This window comes from Lepisosteus oculatus, chromosome 27 (assembly GCF_040954835.1).
Source record: "Lepisosteus oculatus isolate fLepOcu1 chromosome 27, fLepOcu1.hap2, whole genome shotgun sequence".
In the NCBI taxonomy this organism is placed as follows: domain Eukaryota; kingdom Metazoa; phylum Chordata; class Actinopteri; order Semionotiformes; family Lepisosteidae; genus Lepisosteus; species Lepisosteus oculatus.
Genome location: NC_090722.1, coordinates 7,922,521 through 7,939,437, shown reverse-complemented (window position 1 = coordinate 7,939,437; position 16,917 = coordinate 7,922,521). Strand labels below are relative to the sequence as shown.

The 16,917-nt window shown below is 41.7% G+C and overlaps 1 protein-coding gene across 1 annotated transcript; it reads left to right on the top strand.

The window, feature by feature from the left end:
* Positions 1 to 1,363: 1,363 nt before the first annotated feature.
* LOC102690912 (D(2)-like dopamine receptor) lies at positions 1,364 to 16,355 on the top strand. Its single transcript, XM_069185236.1, has 7 exons — positions 1,364 to 1,696; positions 6,669 to 6,778; positions 8,498 to 8,634; positions 11,012 to 11,211; positions 12,749 to 12,835; positions 13,928 to 14,243; positions 15,235 to 16,355. The coding sequence occupies exons 1-7, from the start codon at positions 1,394 to 1,396 to the stop codon at positions 15,429 to 15,431; spliced, it is 1,350 nt and encodes a 449-aa protein (XP_069041337.1). The 5' UTR covers positions 1,364 to 1,393; the 3' UTR covers positions 15,432 to 16,355.
* Positions 16,356 to 16,917: the final 562 nt, after the last annotated feature.

Below are 16,917 nucleotides of genomic sequence, written 5' to 3'. Positions count from 1 at the left end.
TGCACCTGCAGGCTGCTGAAGAGGGCTTGCACAAGCCAAAGAATACAGATTTAAGGATGATGGTAATTGTAATGGGAGGCACTTCCTCTATCAAGTCATGTCAAAAGAGATTTTGCTTAGGGTTCCTTCCGGAAATTGTCAGATGTGATTCTGGAAGCCACACTAATTAATGAGAAGGGGGCAAAGGTACTCCTCCTGTAGTATAACATCCCATAGCTTCTGTAGTCTTGACATCAAGCAGTTTTGGAAAACCAGTCAATGCATGCAACACTGTTGTGTGTTCAATTTGCAGTTTTTGTATCAAAATGTCTCCCTTCCCTTCCTCTGCCTTCCTGTATAGAAGTATTTATCAAAGGATTGAACTGCCATGAGTCAATATTCATTATCTCTGATTGATGATGTGTAAATGTATTAATTATGAGCTAAAGAAAGGATGGCAAGTTAATGCCTATTCACTTCTTTAAATGTATAGGAGCTACAATTTAGGGCAGAGATGCAGCTCTTGTACCCTCAAGGATAATGAATGCCCTGTGCCAGAGTCACTCACTTGTTTGCTGATGGCGTAAATCACTGACACTTGAGACTTGCTCTTTCGAATGTCTTTTTCTGAGCCACATGTGGCCAGGCTTTCTCGGGATCAAACCACCTCCACTTCTTTGACAAAAGTGCACTTAGTCATAAAGCTTTATAACACAGTGTTAGTGTTCATTTTCCTGTTATTAGCCAGTGGTTAGTAGTGGTAATGAGTTGCATTCTGTTTTCGTCACTTCCATGACGGTACAATTATCCTACAGGATTGTGATTCATTAACAGGGACTTATCGGTGTCTTAGACAAACAGCAACCGATGAAACTACAGGCTCGCAGTGATGCCAGTGATATGCTTCTCCTTCATTCGGTACTGCAGCTCCTAAATGCCACTGCAAAGATTAACATGTAGCATGTCAAAAAGATGAATGGCTCAATAAGACGACAGCTCTTAGGAACCAGACTGCGCGTCCTTTTTCCCCTGATGTGTGGACGGGTGTCATCACTGAGAGCTTCCACATACAGAAACACAGCAGAAAAACAAGTAGGTACAGTACAGACAAGAGAGGAGAAAAACACAGGAAGACACAGGATGAGACAGAAGGGCAGGAGGCGAGAGCTCCTTGTCCTGATCGTCCAGGTTCGAGGATCAAGTTAGGTATGAAGAAAGCTTGCTATTCTGTTATTTTTAGGAACTTTAAATTCTTGTATAGAGAATCCCTCGGTTGATACTAAAGGTGATTCTAAATCGGTTGAGGGCATTAAAAAAATTGCCAATTCATAATTCAAAAAAGCCGACTAATCTGTTTCTTTCTGTTTCTGTGTGCTACAGGAGGTCATCCTTGCAGGCCAGTAGCTGCAGTGCCATGGCACTGATGGTGCTGGCGGCATTGAATGAGAGCCAGGTGGGCTTCCTGGGAAATGGGACTTCAGGATGGGGAGGCAGTGGGTCCAACAGCACGGAACCAGAGCGCCGTCACCCTTACAATTTCTACGCCATGCTGCTGACACTGCTGATCTTCGTGATTGTCTTTGGCAATGTACTTGTGTGCATGGCTGTGTCCCGGGAAAAGGCCCTGCAGACCACCACCAACTACTTGATTGTCAGCCTTGCTGTGGCAGACCTGCTGGTGGCCACACTGGTAATGCCTTGGGTAGTGTACTTGGAGGTGAGTAAGATACACAACTAGTATTTGACAACTTCATACACTGTATACTCATGCAACAAAATAGATCCTGGGACCTACTGTCTTGAGTTTACAAGTCTTGATTGTCTTCCACCACGTCTTGGATTGGAGCCAACCTACAGTACAGTGCTGATAAAAAGTGTGTAAAATCCCAATATCATTATTGGGCTTACACTTGTGTTCCATTATATCCTTGTTAATCTGAAACCCATCTTTTCATAAATATTCCAAATTGTAATGTTTGCAATAGCGTATGCAGTAGAAAAAAATATGAATAAATTAACAATCAAGTGAACCCCTAGTTTACTTAGCACAATTAGGGGGGTATTTAAAATCAGATGCTTTAATAAGTGGTTAACAAATAAACAAGGACTGTTTTTTGGCAGCCCTGTCCAGTATAACATTCTAAAACTTTGTGAGCTTTTCACCATACAAGTTAGTGGAACCATGACATGACATGAACAAAATTGATCTCAGATGACCTCGGAAAAAAGTAGTTGATGCTTATCAGGGTGGAGGGAGGTTACTTGGTGTTTCTGAACATTTTCAGAAGGAAGTAAGTGTGTGCAGAATGAGTACCTACTTACTGAAAGCCATTAATTCCATGATGGATATGGTCCAGGAGATTATCCTTGAGCGTTCATCTGTCCCAGGTATAGGTAGATATTAGACAAATACTGTATGTATGGTAACATTTCAACCAACATATCTGAACCTAAATTAAGCTAAACCTAAATAAAGAATAAAGCAGGCACATTCTTCAACTTAACGACTAGAAAATATTACTGAGCAGATAAAGGCATTCTAGTGAGTTTAAAATTATGTTGAAGATCAGTTCAATCAGACTGCATCCTTTAATGTACTTCCACCAACTGACAGAGATTCAATTAGGTTTGCTTTGATATAAAAATGGAAAGATAGAAAAATTATATTTTTTTATAATCATCTCTCTTTTAGGGAGTAAGAAAGATGTGGGGGGTCTCAGTCAGTTCCTTCGTTCCCTCAATATCCTTACGTTGGAGACAGGGGGTCTGTGAAGTTACAGGGGCCACCTGCTGTGTGCAGAGTTAAGTGCTGGTGAGACAGATAAAACATTTTGGGCATCACTTGACAGAACTATCAGAGCATCTGTAGGAAGCCAAAAGAAACCAATAGGTCCTACGACTCAGAATTCCTTCAGTGCTCTTTATATTAAATGTTTACAAGGGGATATCAAGGTACAGCTCATTTAAATATAAAAAGGCATAATGCAGCCAGTGAAAGCATGATGGACACTACAGAGAAGCAAAGCAGAGGCACAGTAGAAGAATGAGTAAACTATAAAAATATAAAAATATAATGCTGTTATCAAAGGATTTTTTATTAATAGATTCATTTTTTCAAACGTATTCAGTCAAAGTACTGGACACGGATAAGATGGTAAAATGACAATAATAAAAATGGTAACAATTTGGAATAAAGCATGAAATATAATAAAAACATTAAATCTAAAGGCCGTGTCGAATTAATAATAAAAATATATATGTGCAATAAAAAATCGACCATGTACCATGGCACATTTACATAAAGTATAATGAGTAAATTCACACAGTGGTTGAAAAATGGAGACTCGTGATGAGGGAAAGCTTGTTCCAAAACATCACCATCCTTGAAGATGTTGGTCATGTTTAAAACAAAATAAAGCTGGTACTGAATGGGTTTGATCAGAACACCACAATATCAGATCCAGGCTTCAACGTGATTTCAATGACAAAGCTAAATGAATAATTCAGTTCAAGGAGAAAGCAAATCCTCTGACTTTTAAAGGCCCTGAAGGTACCACACATACAACTTACTGATCTACTGTCTGAGGAATGAAAGGAAGGCCTTCATCCCTTCCCCTTCTCTCTCTGTAGTACTTCAGTACTCTCCAAGTTTCATCGAAACACTGCATTGATATAGCAAAGCTTAAATCATCAATGAACATTCATACCTCTATCATACCAGCAGAAGTATCCAAAAGACCCTGCCAACAAACAGCATTGTCATAGCAACAAATGCAACACAATTGTACAAAACCAATCCAAGGTGGCTGGAGAGATGTAGATTTTGCACTTTTACTATGAACAATACCTAATCTTTTCTTTCAAAGAATAATACTATGTTCAGGCAATGAGGTTAGCAGAAACTAGGGTATTTGTTCGCTGTACATTATGTGTATGGTCACCTCTAAATCCACCGTTCGGATGAAAGAATGTCAAAATGATGATACTTATCGAACGAGGCTCTCCTAGGGTTTTCTGTTATTGTGCGGAGGTATATAATTATACCTGGACCACTGTCACTAAGCTGCATTAGAGGAAAGTCATTGTCGGATCTCAAGTCTTCTACAGTGTCTTCCTTCTTTTTCATTTCACTTCTTTTTTCGTGTAGTGGCTTTCGTGTGAATGTATGCCTCATTAGGAACTGTTATGAATAATCATGTACAAGGGAATGTAATGGAATTAGGGTTTCAGTCTGCATCCAGGAGCCGGCCTGGGCTGAGGGAGAGTGACAGTGAAAGTGAAAACTCCAGAAGGACTTCTGATTAGCCATGAATTCGGATGGTTTACAGGCCTGTGGGACTCATTAAGATAGGGATGCTTGAGAAAATACAGCTTAGGGGAAATTAGGGTCTGTCACTGTATCTTCCAAATGATGGTATCTCCTACAGTAGAGGGTCCCTGGTCACTATAAAAGAATGATGGCTATATGAGATTCTGGCCCAGAGGGAAGATTGCCAACTACTGCACTCCAAACACCACTTAAAGCAGCAATCTGATTTTCCTTAATGGTGTCCCATCCCAGGACTGACTCAGAACTTCTTGCAACAGGCTACAGTTCAACCAGAGAATGCAGCTTGAAGTGACCTTTGTAATGCTGACAATTCATTAGAGCCCTCTTGCTGTCCTGCTGCCAGTCTTTTGGCTTATGCAAGACATGCAAAGTTGTGAATGAAAAATTAATCTCTCATCAAAAGCACGTGGCAGATGGTTTTGAGTACTGTCTACATGGTGAGAGCAATGATCTCTAATTGTGCCATTCACAGATTCAGCACATTAATAATGAATGGTACATTGGAATGTTTTTTTTTCTCCTTCCAGCACTTAATTAGGATGAATCTCATTATGAAGTGTTCAGGGAACAGGGAGGGGAAGGGGGAATGGTGGTAATTAGCAGAACCTCTTCTGATTGATCTTGCACATCGTTTGCACTTGTACAATGATTGCAGTGATGGCTTGTTGTCCGTTCTAAAACATTAGCAAGGAATCTGCTGCACAACATCTCTGACATCTTCTTCTCAGAATGTGTGGCTTTGTTTCTAAGATCCCAATCATGGGCTTTGCTACAGGACCTGTTCTAAAAGGTGGCTAGTTAGTCCAGTGTTGAAGCAGTAACAGAGCATAACTGTTATAATAGCACATAAATCAATAAAAGTTTACGAATTGGTGAGGACTGGAGGAGTACATAAGCATTTCATTGTACTTGTCAGATGACAGATAAACTGAACATCTCATATATTTAAAATTAAACAAAGGCAAAGCAATCTCATTTAGAGAGCTACTACCCAAGTATTGCCTTCATTATATTTGTCTATAAAAGTGCCGAAGAGTTATCATGTAGCCATCACCAAAGAGCATGATCACTGCATGCCACTGCCTGATGTAAATGGAGGTATCTAATTCCCAGGCCTGGAAAATCAATTTGTAATTAATTCAAAAGAATGTCTAAAGAAAAGTGTGGATCATCTGGAAAGAGACTGTCAATTAAAAAGTTTTGCAGATTTCAGAAATCTTTCTTTTTTCTCTCTGCTCTTTTTCAGTTAATTTCTTTCTGTCTTTTCCTATCTTGTTATTGAGCTTTTCCTCACTCGCTGTGCTGCAATATTAATTTGTAGGCCACTTGCTTCAGTTTGCACTGCCATGTTAACAAGGGTGAACCAAAGCCTCTCTATTCCTTCCATGTGACGAAGCTCCTGAGAACTAATTATCGTTACAAGATGATGTTTAATTTAGGTCTTTTCAGATGTTCTGTCAGGAATGGTTAAGAGACACAGCTCTTTAGCATACCCCTTAAATATTAACCCCTCTTCCTGCCTTGCAGTCTGCCCCTTGCATGCTTCAGAAAAGCCTACAGTGCCATGCCATCAATGCCTATACCGTCGGGTTTCTCCTAGACCCGCTGTAGGCGGGCTTCCAGGCATCCATCTCCCAGTGCTGAGCCAGGAATAGCGAGAGTACCAGGCTTAAATAAGGAGGGGCAGGACTGGGGGCAGGTGCATAAAATCAGGTAAAATACGAAAGAACCTGAGCACCCTTGAGGAGGGATTCTGAATGTGACAGTATTACTTAGTGTAATTCAGTGACCAAGGCTACTGGTTACATCGGTCAAAGAGTCAGAGAGCTGGTTGATTGGAGACTTTCACACTGGCACCACTGTTGAAAGTCCCTGATATCATTTTCTTGTTGAATGAGTGAAACCTAAGAGAAGAAATCAAATGGCAGCCTATTTAAAAAGTCTGGAATTATGATTAAAACAAATTTATTGGCAAACTGCCTATTTCACGGTAGATTTGTTTTTAAAATGCCTATGCACTATTTTGTATTTTCACAACACAAGAAATATTAAGAAGGATCTGGAACGTTTTATGAAAGTACTGTATGTGACCTTTTAAATTCTAGTGGAATCTCAATGAAAAGAAGGTTTAATTTTTAATACTTATGTATTATCATCCATGTTTGAGTTTATCACAGGAGACAGCTTTGGGCTGCTGTCTAATTAGATTGTTTGTTTTTAAAGAGGTTGTATTGAAGCAGGAACCAGCAGTCACAACTCACCTCCTTTTAAAAAACATGGTGGCTGTTTCTCCTGTAGTGTGTCACCTAATATCATATGGCTCGGGTGACTATCCTCCTTCTTTGATTGTGGTTTTTAGGTGGTGGGCGAATGGCGTTTCAGTCTGATCCACTGTGATATCTTCGTCACGCTGGACGTCATGATGTGCACGGCCAGTATCCTCAACCTGTGTGCAATCAGCATTGACAGGTAAGTGTGTGTGTGGGGGGTGGAGGGTTCAGAGGTGAGGCTTCTCAGGTCTCCTGTCATTCAGTTTGCAATGAATTCAAGATGGTACTGTTATGAAATGTCCTTGAGAATCTAGTTACAATGGGGAACATCTGGCTTGTGTTCAGCTTCAAAGCAAGGGGATGTTTGCTGAGATGTAGTGGTCCTCCAGTGATCAAAGCAATCATAAAGTTTACCTTAGTTATTCAAGTTCTGGGTAAATGATTAAATGTCAATCAACAGTCCAGGTAGACGGAATAAAACTAGCAGGTACAGAAGAAGGGGGGGAGGGTGTAAAGAAGGAAAAGGAAGACAATAGGCAGGAGAAGGGGAGGGCATGAGCTACTTGCCCAGATCACCTGGAAAGATCAGTTTGGACCTAATTGGACCTATCCCAGAACTGTAGGTGCAAAGGCAGGGCTGAAAGTGTGTTAGTGTTTTTCCCTCTGAACTGGGCACTGATCCCTTGCAGGACCAGAGAGATCATTGCAGATGTATAATTTGTCTGATACCCGAGGAGCAGGGCTGGAATTAGCCAGGCAGATCTCTGTTGTTAACTTCCCCGGGTGCCTTCAGTCTCACAGTGCTGTTAGTGAGGGATGTGCCACTCCTTCGCTTGGCACCAAAGGAAGTCACTGTGTTTGTATGTTCTAATGTGGGGGTAGGCTGAAGAATCCTGTCTGTATTTCCTCATGCTCTCCATACATGTGGGTACAGTGTCAATTCAATGAGCCAAGATGTACAGATTCACTAAGTGAATTGGGTGGGTATGTACAGTAATATGAAAATGCCAGTTCTGAAATTTTAAAAATCTTTTATTTGTTTAATGCAAATTGTTTTTTATTAAAACAACATTCCCATAAAATCTAGTCAGCAAGTCTTTGGAAGGTGAGGGAAAACTGGAGCATCCATTAATAACCTACATGCAAACTGCACACTGGCAGAAACCTGCTGTCAGAATCAAACCCAGGTCTCTGCAATACTTCATATATGCAATACTCTGCAGTACTTTTTTCAACTCAATCCTTAGGCATTTAACAAAAGAAATTATTTCCACTACTGAACCAATCATACCTTTTTCCAGATTTGAAGCAGGTGCTGATTTAATTAGACCTGAGCTTTTGCCTCTTGAGAACAGTAGCTGCAGCTGAAGTTATTTTCAAATGTCACATTTACAGAATTCTGTTTAATTCAGTTGAACATTTTGAACTTTGGTATATCAAAAACTAGGCACAATGTTGCAATGGTTTTGTAAACTTGTACACATGAGACTGTGGAAAAGGACAATAAAATACACACCAGATGGTGCTGCACTAGTTCAGTTTGGTCAAAACGTGTGTCTACAGTGAGTTACGTGCTTAGGAAGATATAGTAGACAGAACCGTAAAACTGTTTATTGTTCAAGTGGAAAATATTTTGTTGCCGGCATTCTGTTTTCCTCCCACAATCACACTGGTAGGTTAACTGTCTTCTGGGAAAACTGCCGCTAGTGTGTATGTGCTTGTGTCTGAGTGTGCCCTGCGACAGACTAGCATCCCATCCAGGGTGTATACTGCCTTGCACCTGTTCCTTGCCAGGATAGGCTCCAGCTCCCCTGTGACCCTGTATTGGATCAAGCAGTTAGAAAATGAAGGAAAGGATGTGGAACAAATAACATGGCTCCATTGGCCTCACTTTTCACCACACCAGCTATGCTTTCAGGTACACAGCGGTTGCCATGCCAATGCTGTACAACACCAGATACAGCTCCAAGCGCAGGGTGACGGTGATGATCGCAGTGGTCTGGGTTCTGTCCTTCGCTATCTCTTGCCCCCTGCTGTTTGGGCTCAATAACACAGGCAAGTCATCAACAACTATTTAATTGTTAATATTTATGTGTCCTAATCCTACTCATTTTTCAAATCCTACCTTTGGAGCAGACATACTATAGAGTGCCAAGATGCCTGTCAAAGGGAGCTGTATTCATGTGAATAAATCTAAGTAAAAGTAATAATGGGAAAGTGAAATCTAAATAAGTATTAGATGTGAACAGATTAAGTAGGCTTCTACCAAAATAGGAACCGATCATACTGTGTATATATTTTATGTTGTGTGCGTTCTCTGTATAAAATAACTTAAAAACATATCGGCAAACACAATGCCAGGAATGCCAAAGAAAACAAATCAGCAACCCTTAAGTGTATTTATTTAAGTTTTCTCCATTGCAACCCTACTTTTTAAACATGAGGACCTTCGGGTACACTGGAGGGCTGCATGCAGGTAGAATAGAGTTGTAGGCAAGGGAGTGTAGCAGGCCGGGATTCCAAACTGAGATAGCAGGTGGGCAGCCAGGCAGGCAGCATTCGCAGAGCTGCAGTCATGCCTCCAAGGTGAAGACAGGCAGAAGCACAAAGTAGTATGGTCAGTAAGGAAACAAGTCAAAGCACTGGAGAAGATTAGACAAGGTTGGGCAATTCGCGTCTCATAAAGGGAACGTAACAAAGCAAGGGGGAGATCCAGGTTGAGAGCAAAAGCCAGAGCAAAGTTAGAGAATAACTGAAATTCTATATCAGAGCCCAGAGCAGAGCCAGAGCAGCGCTTGAGTGTCCCTGAATCACCTGGGGCGGCGAGATGTTAATTGCCTCCAGGTGGTCCAGGTTTCCCATCCATTGGTGACTATGGCGTTCATTAATGAATCCAATCAAGCCATACTTGTAGTCTCCTTGATGATCCCCATGCATGCCTGATCTTTTCTCCAAGAGAGTTAGTTTATTATTCCAGAAATTCAAGTCTCTGATCCTAATCTATTATTGCAAAGCTGTTCATTTAAAAATGAATGTCCACTTTGTGGTTAAACCACTGGTCAAATGGGTAAGTTATTTTCTTGCAATTCATCATTGAATGAACAGTTCCATGATTTTTTTTATGTAGCAGCAGACTTGTCTTGCATAGTGCATGTCATTTCACAGCATGTATAGGACAGCTGAATCATATAATGCTCTCTTAATTACACAAGATCTATATCCTCCAATGTAGCAGTAGCATGTTAAATGAATGATCTCTAAACTTGACCTTTGTGGTATATTTCCTGTGATCAGAACTCTTGAGTTACTGTTCTCCCTCCAACAGCATGGCCCTCTTATAAATCATTAGAATTTCAATAGCCCTGTGGCCTCCTGCATGACCATTTCCTGACAAGCGTATCTCACTGATGTGAAATGAGTCACCACAGAGCCCCTTGCTTTGCTCAGCAACACGGGATTAAATTGGGCCAAGAGCCTCCTTCAACCACAGTGAGTCAAAACAACAATCCATGGGTTTATTTATGCCATACGTTCCCAGTTTTTCAGTTGTTTGTCATGCACTGACATTCAGATGCTAATTAGTCGTCCCAAAATGGTTTTGAGAAGAATAAGGAGCTGGGACTTTTTAAAGCCCCCGAGGACCCAATAAGCTTGATAGGTTTTTTATACAGTATCACACCAAAAACCAAAAAATGTTCACAAAATCATACTTATCTCATGTTGTTAAACATTACAACAGTTACAACTGATACATCCAGAAGACTGTCTTCCAGTAACACTAAAACATTACTCCAACTGTTCATCTACCATAATCAAAACACAAATTCCAAGTTGCTATGGCAAATATTGTAACCAAAAAAACATTTTGGTTAGCTCTTGTAAAAACAAAAACTAAACACTGTCAGCCTTGTGCTGTCTGCAGGTGTCACTGCTTTTAGTGTGGGATCACATTTGTTTAGTAATCTTCAGAGAACAATTAATTCAGACATGTAGGACACTCACTACAATCATGAAATTATAGTGTTGTATTGAATGCACAGTTCAAATGTTCACTAACATCATGTAGTGAGAGTATGTTGCTTCAGTGTTTTTATTAAAACATATCCAGCACGATCTCAATATTAACTATAAGTAAGCTTGTGAGGTCATAGTGCGAGAGATGGGGATCACAGAAAAAAACAGTGCTAACAAGCAACCTACTTTTGAAGTCTGAATCCAATTGACCTGAAGAGTAAGCTTGTACGAAATGGCATGATTAGGAATGGATAAGGGTTATCATCAACATCTACTGCATTTCCTTTTTCTTACGGTACCTACAATGGAAAAGAAAATACAGTATTTTAAAACGGTCAGTACTGACAAATATACATATGTATAATGGAGCACAAGCCTTACACTCCACACGCATCCTCAGTTCTCTTTTCTGTTTCAGCTACAAGAGATGTAACCAAGTGTAGCATTGCTAACCCGGCCTTCGTGGTCTACTCCTCCATCGTGTCCTTCTACGTTCCCTTCATCATCACGCTGCTGGTGTACGTGCAGATCTACGTGGTGCTGCGGCGGCGCCGGAAGAGGGTGGCCACCCGCAGGAACAGCTCCGGAGCCGAGGCGGAGCAGCAGCCACCCAGAAAGGTACTCCTGGTGTCACCCATCCCCTCAGCCATCCAGCCATCCATTTTCTAACTGTCTAATCCAGTACAGCCTCACAGGGGAGCCAGAGCCTATCCCAGCAAGCAATGGGAGCAAGACAGGATACACCCTGGACAGGATGCCTAGTCCATCACAAGGCACACAGAGACACAAACATGCACACATCACACCAGGGCGTTTTCCCAGAAGCCCATTAACCTACCAGCATATCCTTGGACTGGGAGGAACAGAAGAACTCGCAGGAAACCCACACAAACACACAGGGGACATACTGTACAAACTCTACAGAGACAGCACCCCAGGTCCGGAATTGAACACGGGGCCCCATGGCTACGAGGAAGCACTACGAGCCGCTACCCACTGTGCCCCCCTACTGCCGTTCCTTCGTCGTTATATTCGTTATAGCCCTCAAGAGATGTTGATGAGAATATGGTGGAGTAGAGGCAGTGTGGGCTTGCAGAAAACAAGTGAGCTGAGGGTCACTATTTTGCATTTGTTCACATTGGACACGTTTTTCGTAAGTGTGTATGGAATATGAACAGGGCTGTGTTGTACAGAGTGGCCCACTTCCTGCTGTCATTAGCAATGTCCTGATGAAATCAAGTGTGGTGATGCCTCTCACATGCACAGATGTGGTTTTATGTTTGTGGTGCCTCCTGATTAGGGGAACTAAACAGTTGTCAAGAGGCTGCCTTTGCCTTTGGCTGCTTCTTCAAAAGCTTGTTACCCCTTAAACACCGTGTACATACAGCAGTATGAATGCATAGTTCACTTAAAGGTTACATTTCGGACTGGAACATTTATTTTAATGTTAGGACAAGAGGTTTTGTAAGAATAAAGTTTGGGATAGGGGGCAGTTTTAGGGTGATGGTTAGACCTGGAACATGCTTTTGATTTTTAAATAAAACATGTTTTTGCAATAAACACATATACTGCCTTGTTGGATTCACGCTGCAAGCTGAACTGCACAGTTCAAAGCAGCATATCTCTGAAGAGTAGGATGTGTGGTCTGTCTGGGGCATGCCTGCTGAACATAAGCACTTCTAGACCTTCAAAGAAACACGTCATTTCTAATTGAGCCTCGTTTTGCTACTATTAGTATGGGAATCATGCTGGTTTGTCACAGGTTGTTTTGATCGCCGGTGATTGAAATTCTGAAGGCTGTTTGGAGAATTGAAGCTGCTTCAGTGTTCATCACCCCTGAGGGGGAACTGAAATGGGATTGTCATATCATCAGCACTGGCTGCACTTTTTTAAAAAAAACTTTAAGCTCTTTCTCCTCAAACCCTTTTTTTGCATACAGAAGGCATAACCTGCTGGCACATTAAATAAATCACTGAAGCCTAAATAGCCTTGCTGTCATTATCCGTTAAAGGGTCTGTTTAGGGACTGACTTACCAGATACAAGATAAAAATCTAAAAAAGCCTCTACTGTAGTATCAGACTGATGTACGGACCAAAACTAGTAAAACGTCACAGTTAATGGCCACAGCTCAATGTGTTTTTTTCCTGCCTCCAGAACAAATGCACCCATCCAGAAGATGTAAAGCTGTGCACTCTGATCGTGAAGTCTAACAGCAGCTTTGCACCTAATAGGAAAAAAGTGGTGAGTTATCGGGGTCATAGTTCATCATCTCATTAAAATGCCAACTGAAGAACTGCCAGGGTTTTATTAAATACCCCTCAGGCTGTTGTTCATAGCCAAACTAAAAATAAACAGGAATAGTCCGATTTTTCCTTCACCGTTTCTGTACTTTGTGGTGTACGTCCTAAGCCATTTCAGGAATTTTTCTAGATGGACGATGTCATATTATTAAATGCCGTTGTCTTTGTGTGTCAAAGTGCTTATGTGTTTTGAGCAATAAGAACTGTATTTTCTAGTTGCAAACATCTAACAGAACGCAGGTTAGCCTTAAAAGTAAGCAAGAAAATGTGTCATTTGGTGTTAACAAAAACACTTTCCATATGACAGTAGCAGTAGAAATATTTTTCAGAAATGAACAAAGTACTGTAAATACACCGGTTACTGTATAGTCTAGTAGGAATGACTGATCGGCCCAAATTGTCTCCAGGGAGCTTCTTAACAGGCCTGAATATTAAAATGGTCTTTGAGCTGAAGCAAATTAACATGTAAATTAAATGTCACACCTCTGCTAAGTTGTTGCTTAATTACCAAGTATAGCAAGTAAACTACACTGAACACCTGTTCAGAGTGAGTGAGAAGCTCATTGGTGCCACTGATTGGTTCTTGGAATCAGTGTGTAAAAAGGGTAAGACAGTATTGACAAAAAAGTATTGTGTGGGAAATTGCAAAGAGATGATTATTATAAATGTTATTCCTGTGACTGTCAATGTCAGTTTGCCATGGTACTGAGAGATGTATAAACTGTGACAAAGCATGACCTGTCTTGTGGTTCATCAAGGCACATTTTTATTGTGAAACTTGTGATGTGTACCTGCTGTCTTGTAAAAGTTTCTGAAGCTGTATCTTGAATTATATTACATCCATCTGTATCCTACTGCTTAGGACTTATACTCCAATCTGTTGAGCAGATGGAGGCTCTGGGATCTTTTGAAACTAATAATGACTTCATTTACATTAGGTTCTCTTCCGCATCTTCTACATGCTCTCCTATTTAGTTTTGTACTGTATCTTTTTTGCTTTTATCTGCAAGTTTATCATGTACCTCCCTATCAGACTTTGGTGAAGGAGGCTGTGGTCCACCCTGCGGATTCAGACCGGGTTCGATTTCTGGCCCAGCCTGAGAGGACTCGGCCAAAGGGGCCGCCGTTGGGGTCCCAGTCAGTCTCGCCAGCCCCCTCCCGGCCCCTGCCCAGTGCTGGAGCCCTGCCAGCCCTTGCTCCCAGCCTGCATGGCCACCCCAAACTGAAGAGGGCATTTGAGGCGCCTCGGGTCGCTGGGGAGGACAAGGGCACCTTCAAATCCACAGCCAAGGGACGTCTGTCACAGCAGAAGGAGAAGAAGGCCACTCAAATGCTGGCCATCGTATTAGGTAGGTGAGCTCTCCTCAGCTCTTAGACCACAAAGTGTCGCACGTGCTCATCCAAGGAACTCAGTCAAGTTCCTGTAGCACTGTAAAACAGTAGGGTGTCAAAGAAAGTTCCCTCTTTTCTGGCTCAAGTGTTGCTCTATAGTGCTGCTGGCAGAGAATGGCAGCTGTGTGCCTCCCAAATAGCATCTGGAGATCAGTATTACTGTGAGATGAAAAGCTCCATTAAAATACAAGAAATTCATTAACTGCTCACCAGCCCCCTATACTAGCTATTAGCTGATACTGTATTTCTGAGCAGGCAACCAATCATCAGCCATGATCTGCAATAAAAGATAGATCAGAGATTTTATCTCAGTTCAATTTGTCAATTGGTACTTTCTCATTACGAATTGGTGGCATCAAAGTAAGTTATAATAATAATTGCTTACACTTATATAGCGCTTTTCTGGACACTCCACTCAAAGCGCTTTATAGGTAATGGGGACTCCCCTCCACCACCACCAATGTGCAGCCCCACCTGGATGATGCAATGGCAGCCATAGTGCACCAGAACACTCCCCACACATCAGCTATCAGTGGGGAGGAGGGTAGAGTAATGAACCCAGTTCGCAGATGGGGATTATTAGGAGGCCGTGATTGGTAAGGGCCAATGGGAAATTTGGCCAGGATGCCGAGGTTAAACCACTACTCTTTTTGAGATTTTAAAGACCACAGAGAGTCAGGCCCTCATTTTTATGTCTCATCCAAAGGTTGGCACCATTTTTACAATAGTGTCCCCAGGCATTAGGACTCACACAGACCGCAGGGTGAGCACCCCCTGCTGCTCTCACTAACACCTCTTCCAGAAGCAACCTTAGTTTTTCCCAGGAGGTCTCCCATCTAGGTACTGAGCAGCACCACACCTGCGGAGCTAAAGTTGCAAGAAATTATTACTTTGTATCTAAGGAAGGTGAGGAAAACAGACTACCTCACACTCCCTGTTTCCCTCCAGGAGTCTTCATCATCTGCTGGCTGCCCTTTTTCATCACTCACATCCTGCGGGTGCACTGCCTGCGCTGCTACATCTCCCCCGAGCTCTACAGCATCGTCACCTGGCTGGGCTACGTCAACAGCGCCGTCAATCCCATCATCTACACCACCTTCAACGTGGAGTTCCGCAAGGCCTTCATGAAGATCCTGCACTGCTGATGACCGGAGAGGTGATCCCCCCCACGCCTATGCTTGCCTGCTGCCAAGGCTGCCTGCTGAATGACCCCAGGGGCAGCACGTGGAGCTGGAGACGGGCTGTTTGCCCTGTTGCGTACAGATGTTCTCTCTTTCCACTGGCCCAGTGGTTATTGGTCAGACTAGCTCCAGAGAGGGCCTGGAGTTTTCAAAAGCTTGGAAGTCCAATTCACACAGAAATTGCTCTGTCTGCTGCACAGTTTCTACAGTTATGCTCTTGGTGGATTAAGCTGTGATAAAGTTATGTGGCCTGGTGTTGCTTGAGTACAAGTCACATAATGCTGCTTCAAAGACCTTCGCATCCTGTACCAGGCATTTTAGTGTTCCCTGGAGGAAACCTGAAAGGAAATCAACTTTTAATATTGCAGAAGAAAAAACACTGGGAGAATGGACTTCATTTAATAATGCCTCAGAATGAGATGTGTATGGTTTACTCACCTAGGGTCCACAGACAGTTCAGGACTGATAAAGGATGCCAAATAAATTTGCTTTTTTGTATCTTGCGGTCATGATCATTTTGGATTTTTTTCATTTTGGGAGGATGTTTTAATTAAAAGTCAACAGCAATGAAATTGAAAGGATTTTTTTCAGTTCTTACTCACAAATTGATTCTCATATGCTCCCAAAGCGCAATTTAATTTTTTTAAATTTGTATTGGTAAGGTGTTTTATTCACTTGTTAGTCATGATTGTATTCATCTTAAGATAGAATATTTCTTTCACTGTTAGGGCTCAGCTTTTGATGTACTATGTACAGAACACATTGCAAAAGACCTTTTATAATAGTGAGCTGAAAGGGATGTGCAGGACATATAAGCCAATAATTTCACAATAATTGGGGGTCAGATTTATTTTCCTCTTCCTACTGTATGCCAAATTAAAATGGATGATCTGGAAAAGCTATACTCGTCCTTTTACAATCTGTTTGATCACATTCGTGTATTTGGCATGGACTTAATTTATATGATTGCGCTTACAAATGCCTGAACAATGAGATTTGATTCAAAAAGTACAGACAAACCCAGTATAATTTATATATTTAATCACTGAATATGTTAACTAATATACCACATTGTATACTCTCTGTGTACAGTACCTTACTGCTGCAGCTTTTTCAAGGCGAATTAAGCACTTAGTTAAGAAGATCTACTTTTTTTAAAACCATATTGATTATCTTCACAAATCTTATTTCTATTTTGAACTATTAAAGACTAGTTCTAATTATTGTTTTTGTAATCTAACAGATAACAAAAAAGGTAAAAGTAAGTATTTTAGGAGCAACATCACCCTACAACTCACACCTGGCAACCCACTGAAGCTCAGTAAGTGTGAGCCTGGCCAGTACCTGGATGGGAGACCTCCTGGGAAAAACTAAGGTTGCTGCTGGAAGAGCTGTTAGCAGGATCAGTAGGGGGCACTCACCCTGTGGTCTGTGTGGGTTTTAATGCCCC

Coding starts and splice junctions, on each gene's coding strand:
- LOC102690912 (XM_069185236.1), top strand. CDS start 1,394: ATGGCACTGATGGTGCTGGCGGCATTGAATGAGAGCCAGGTGGGCTTC. Junction 12,836..13,927: donor CACCTAATAGGAAAAAAGTG/GTGAGTTATCGG, acceptor CCTCCCTATCAG/ACTTTGGTGAAGGAGGCTGT. Junction 14,244..15,234: donor AATGCTGGCCATCGTATTAG/GTAGGTGAGCTC, acceptor GTTTCCCTCCAG/GAGTCTTCATCATCTGCTGG.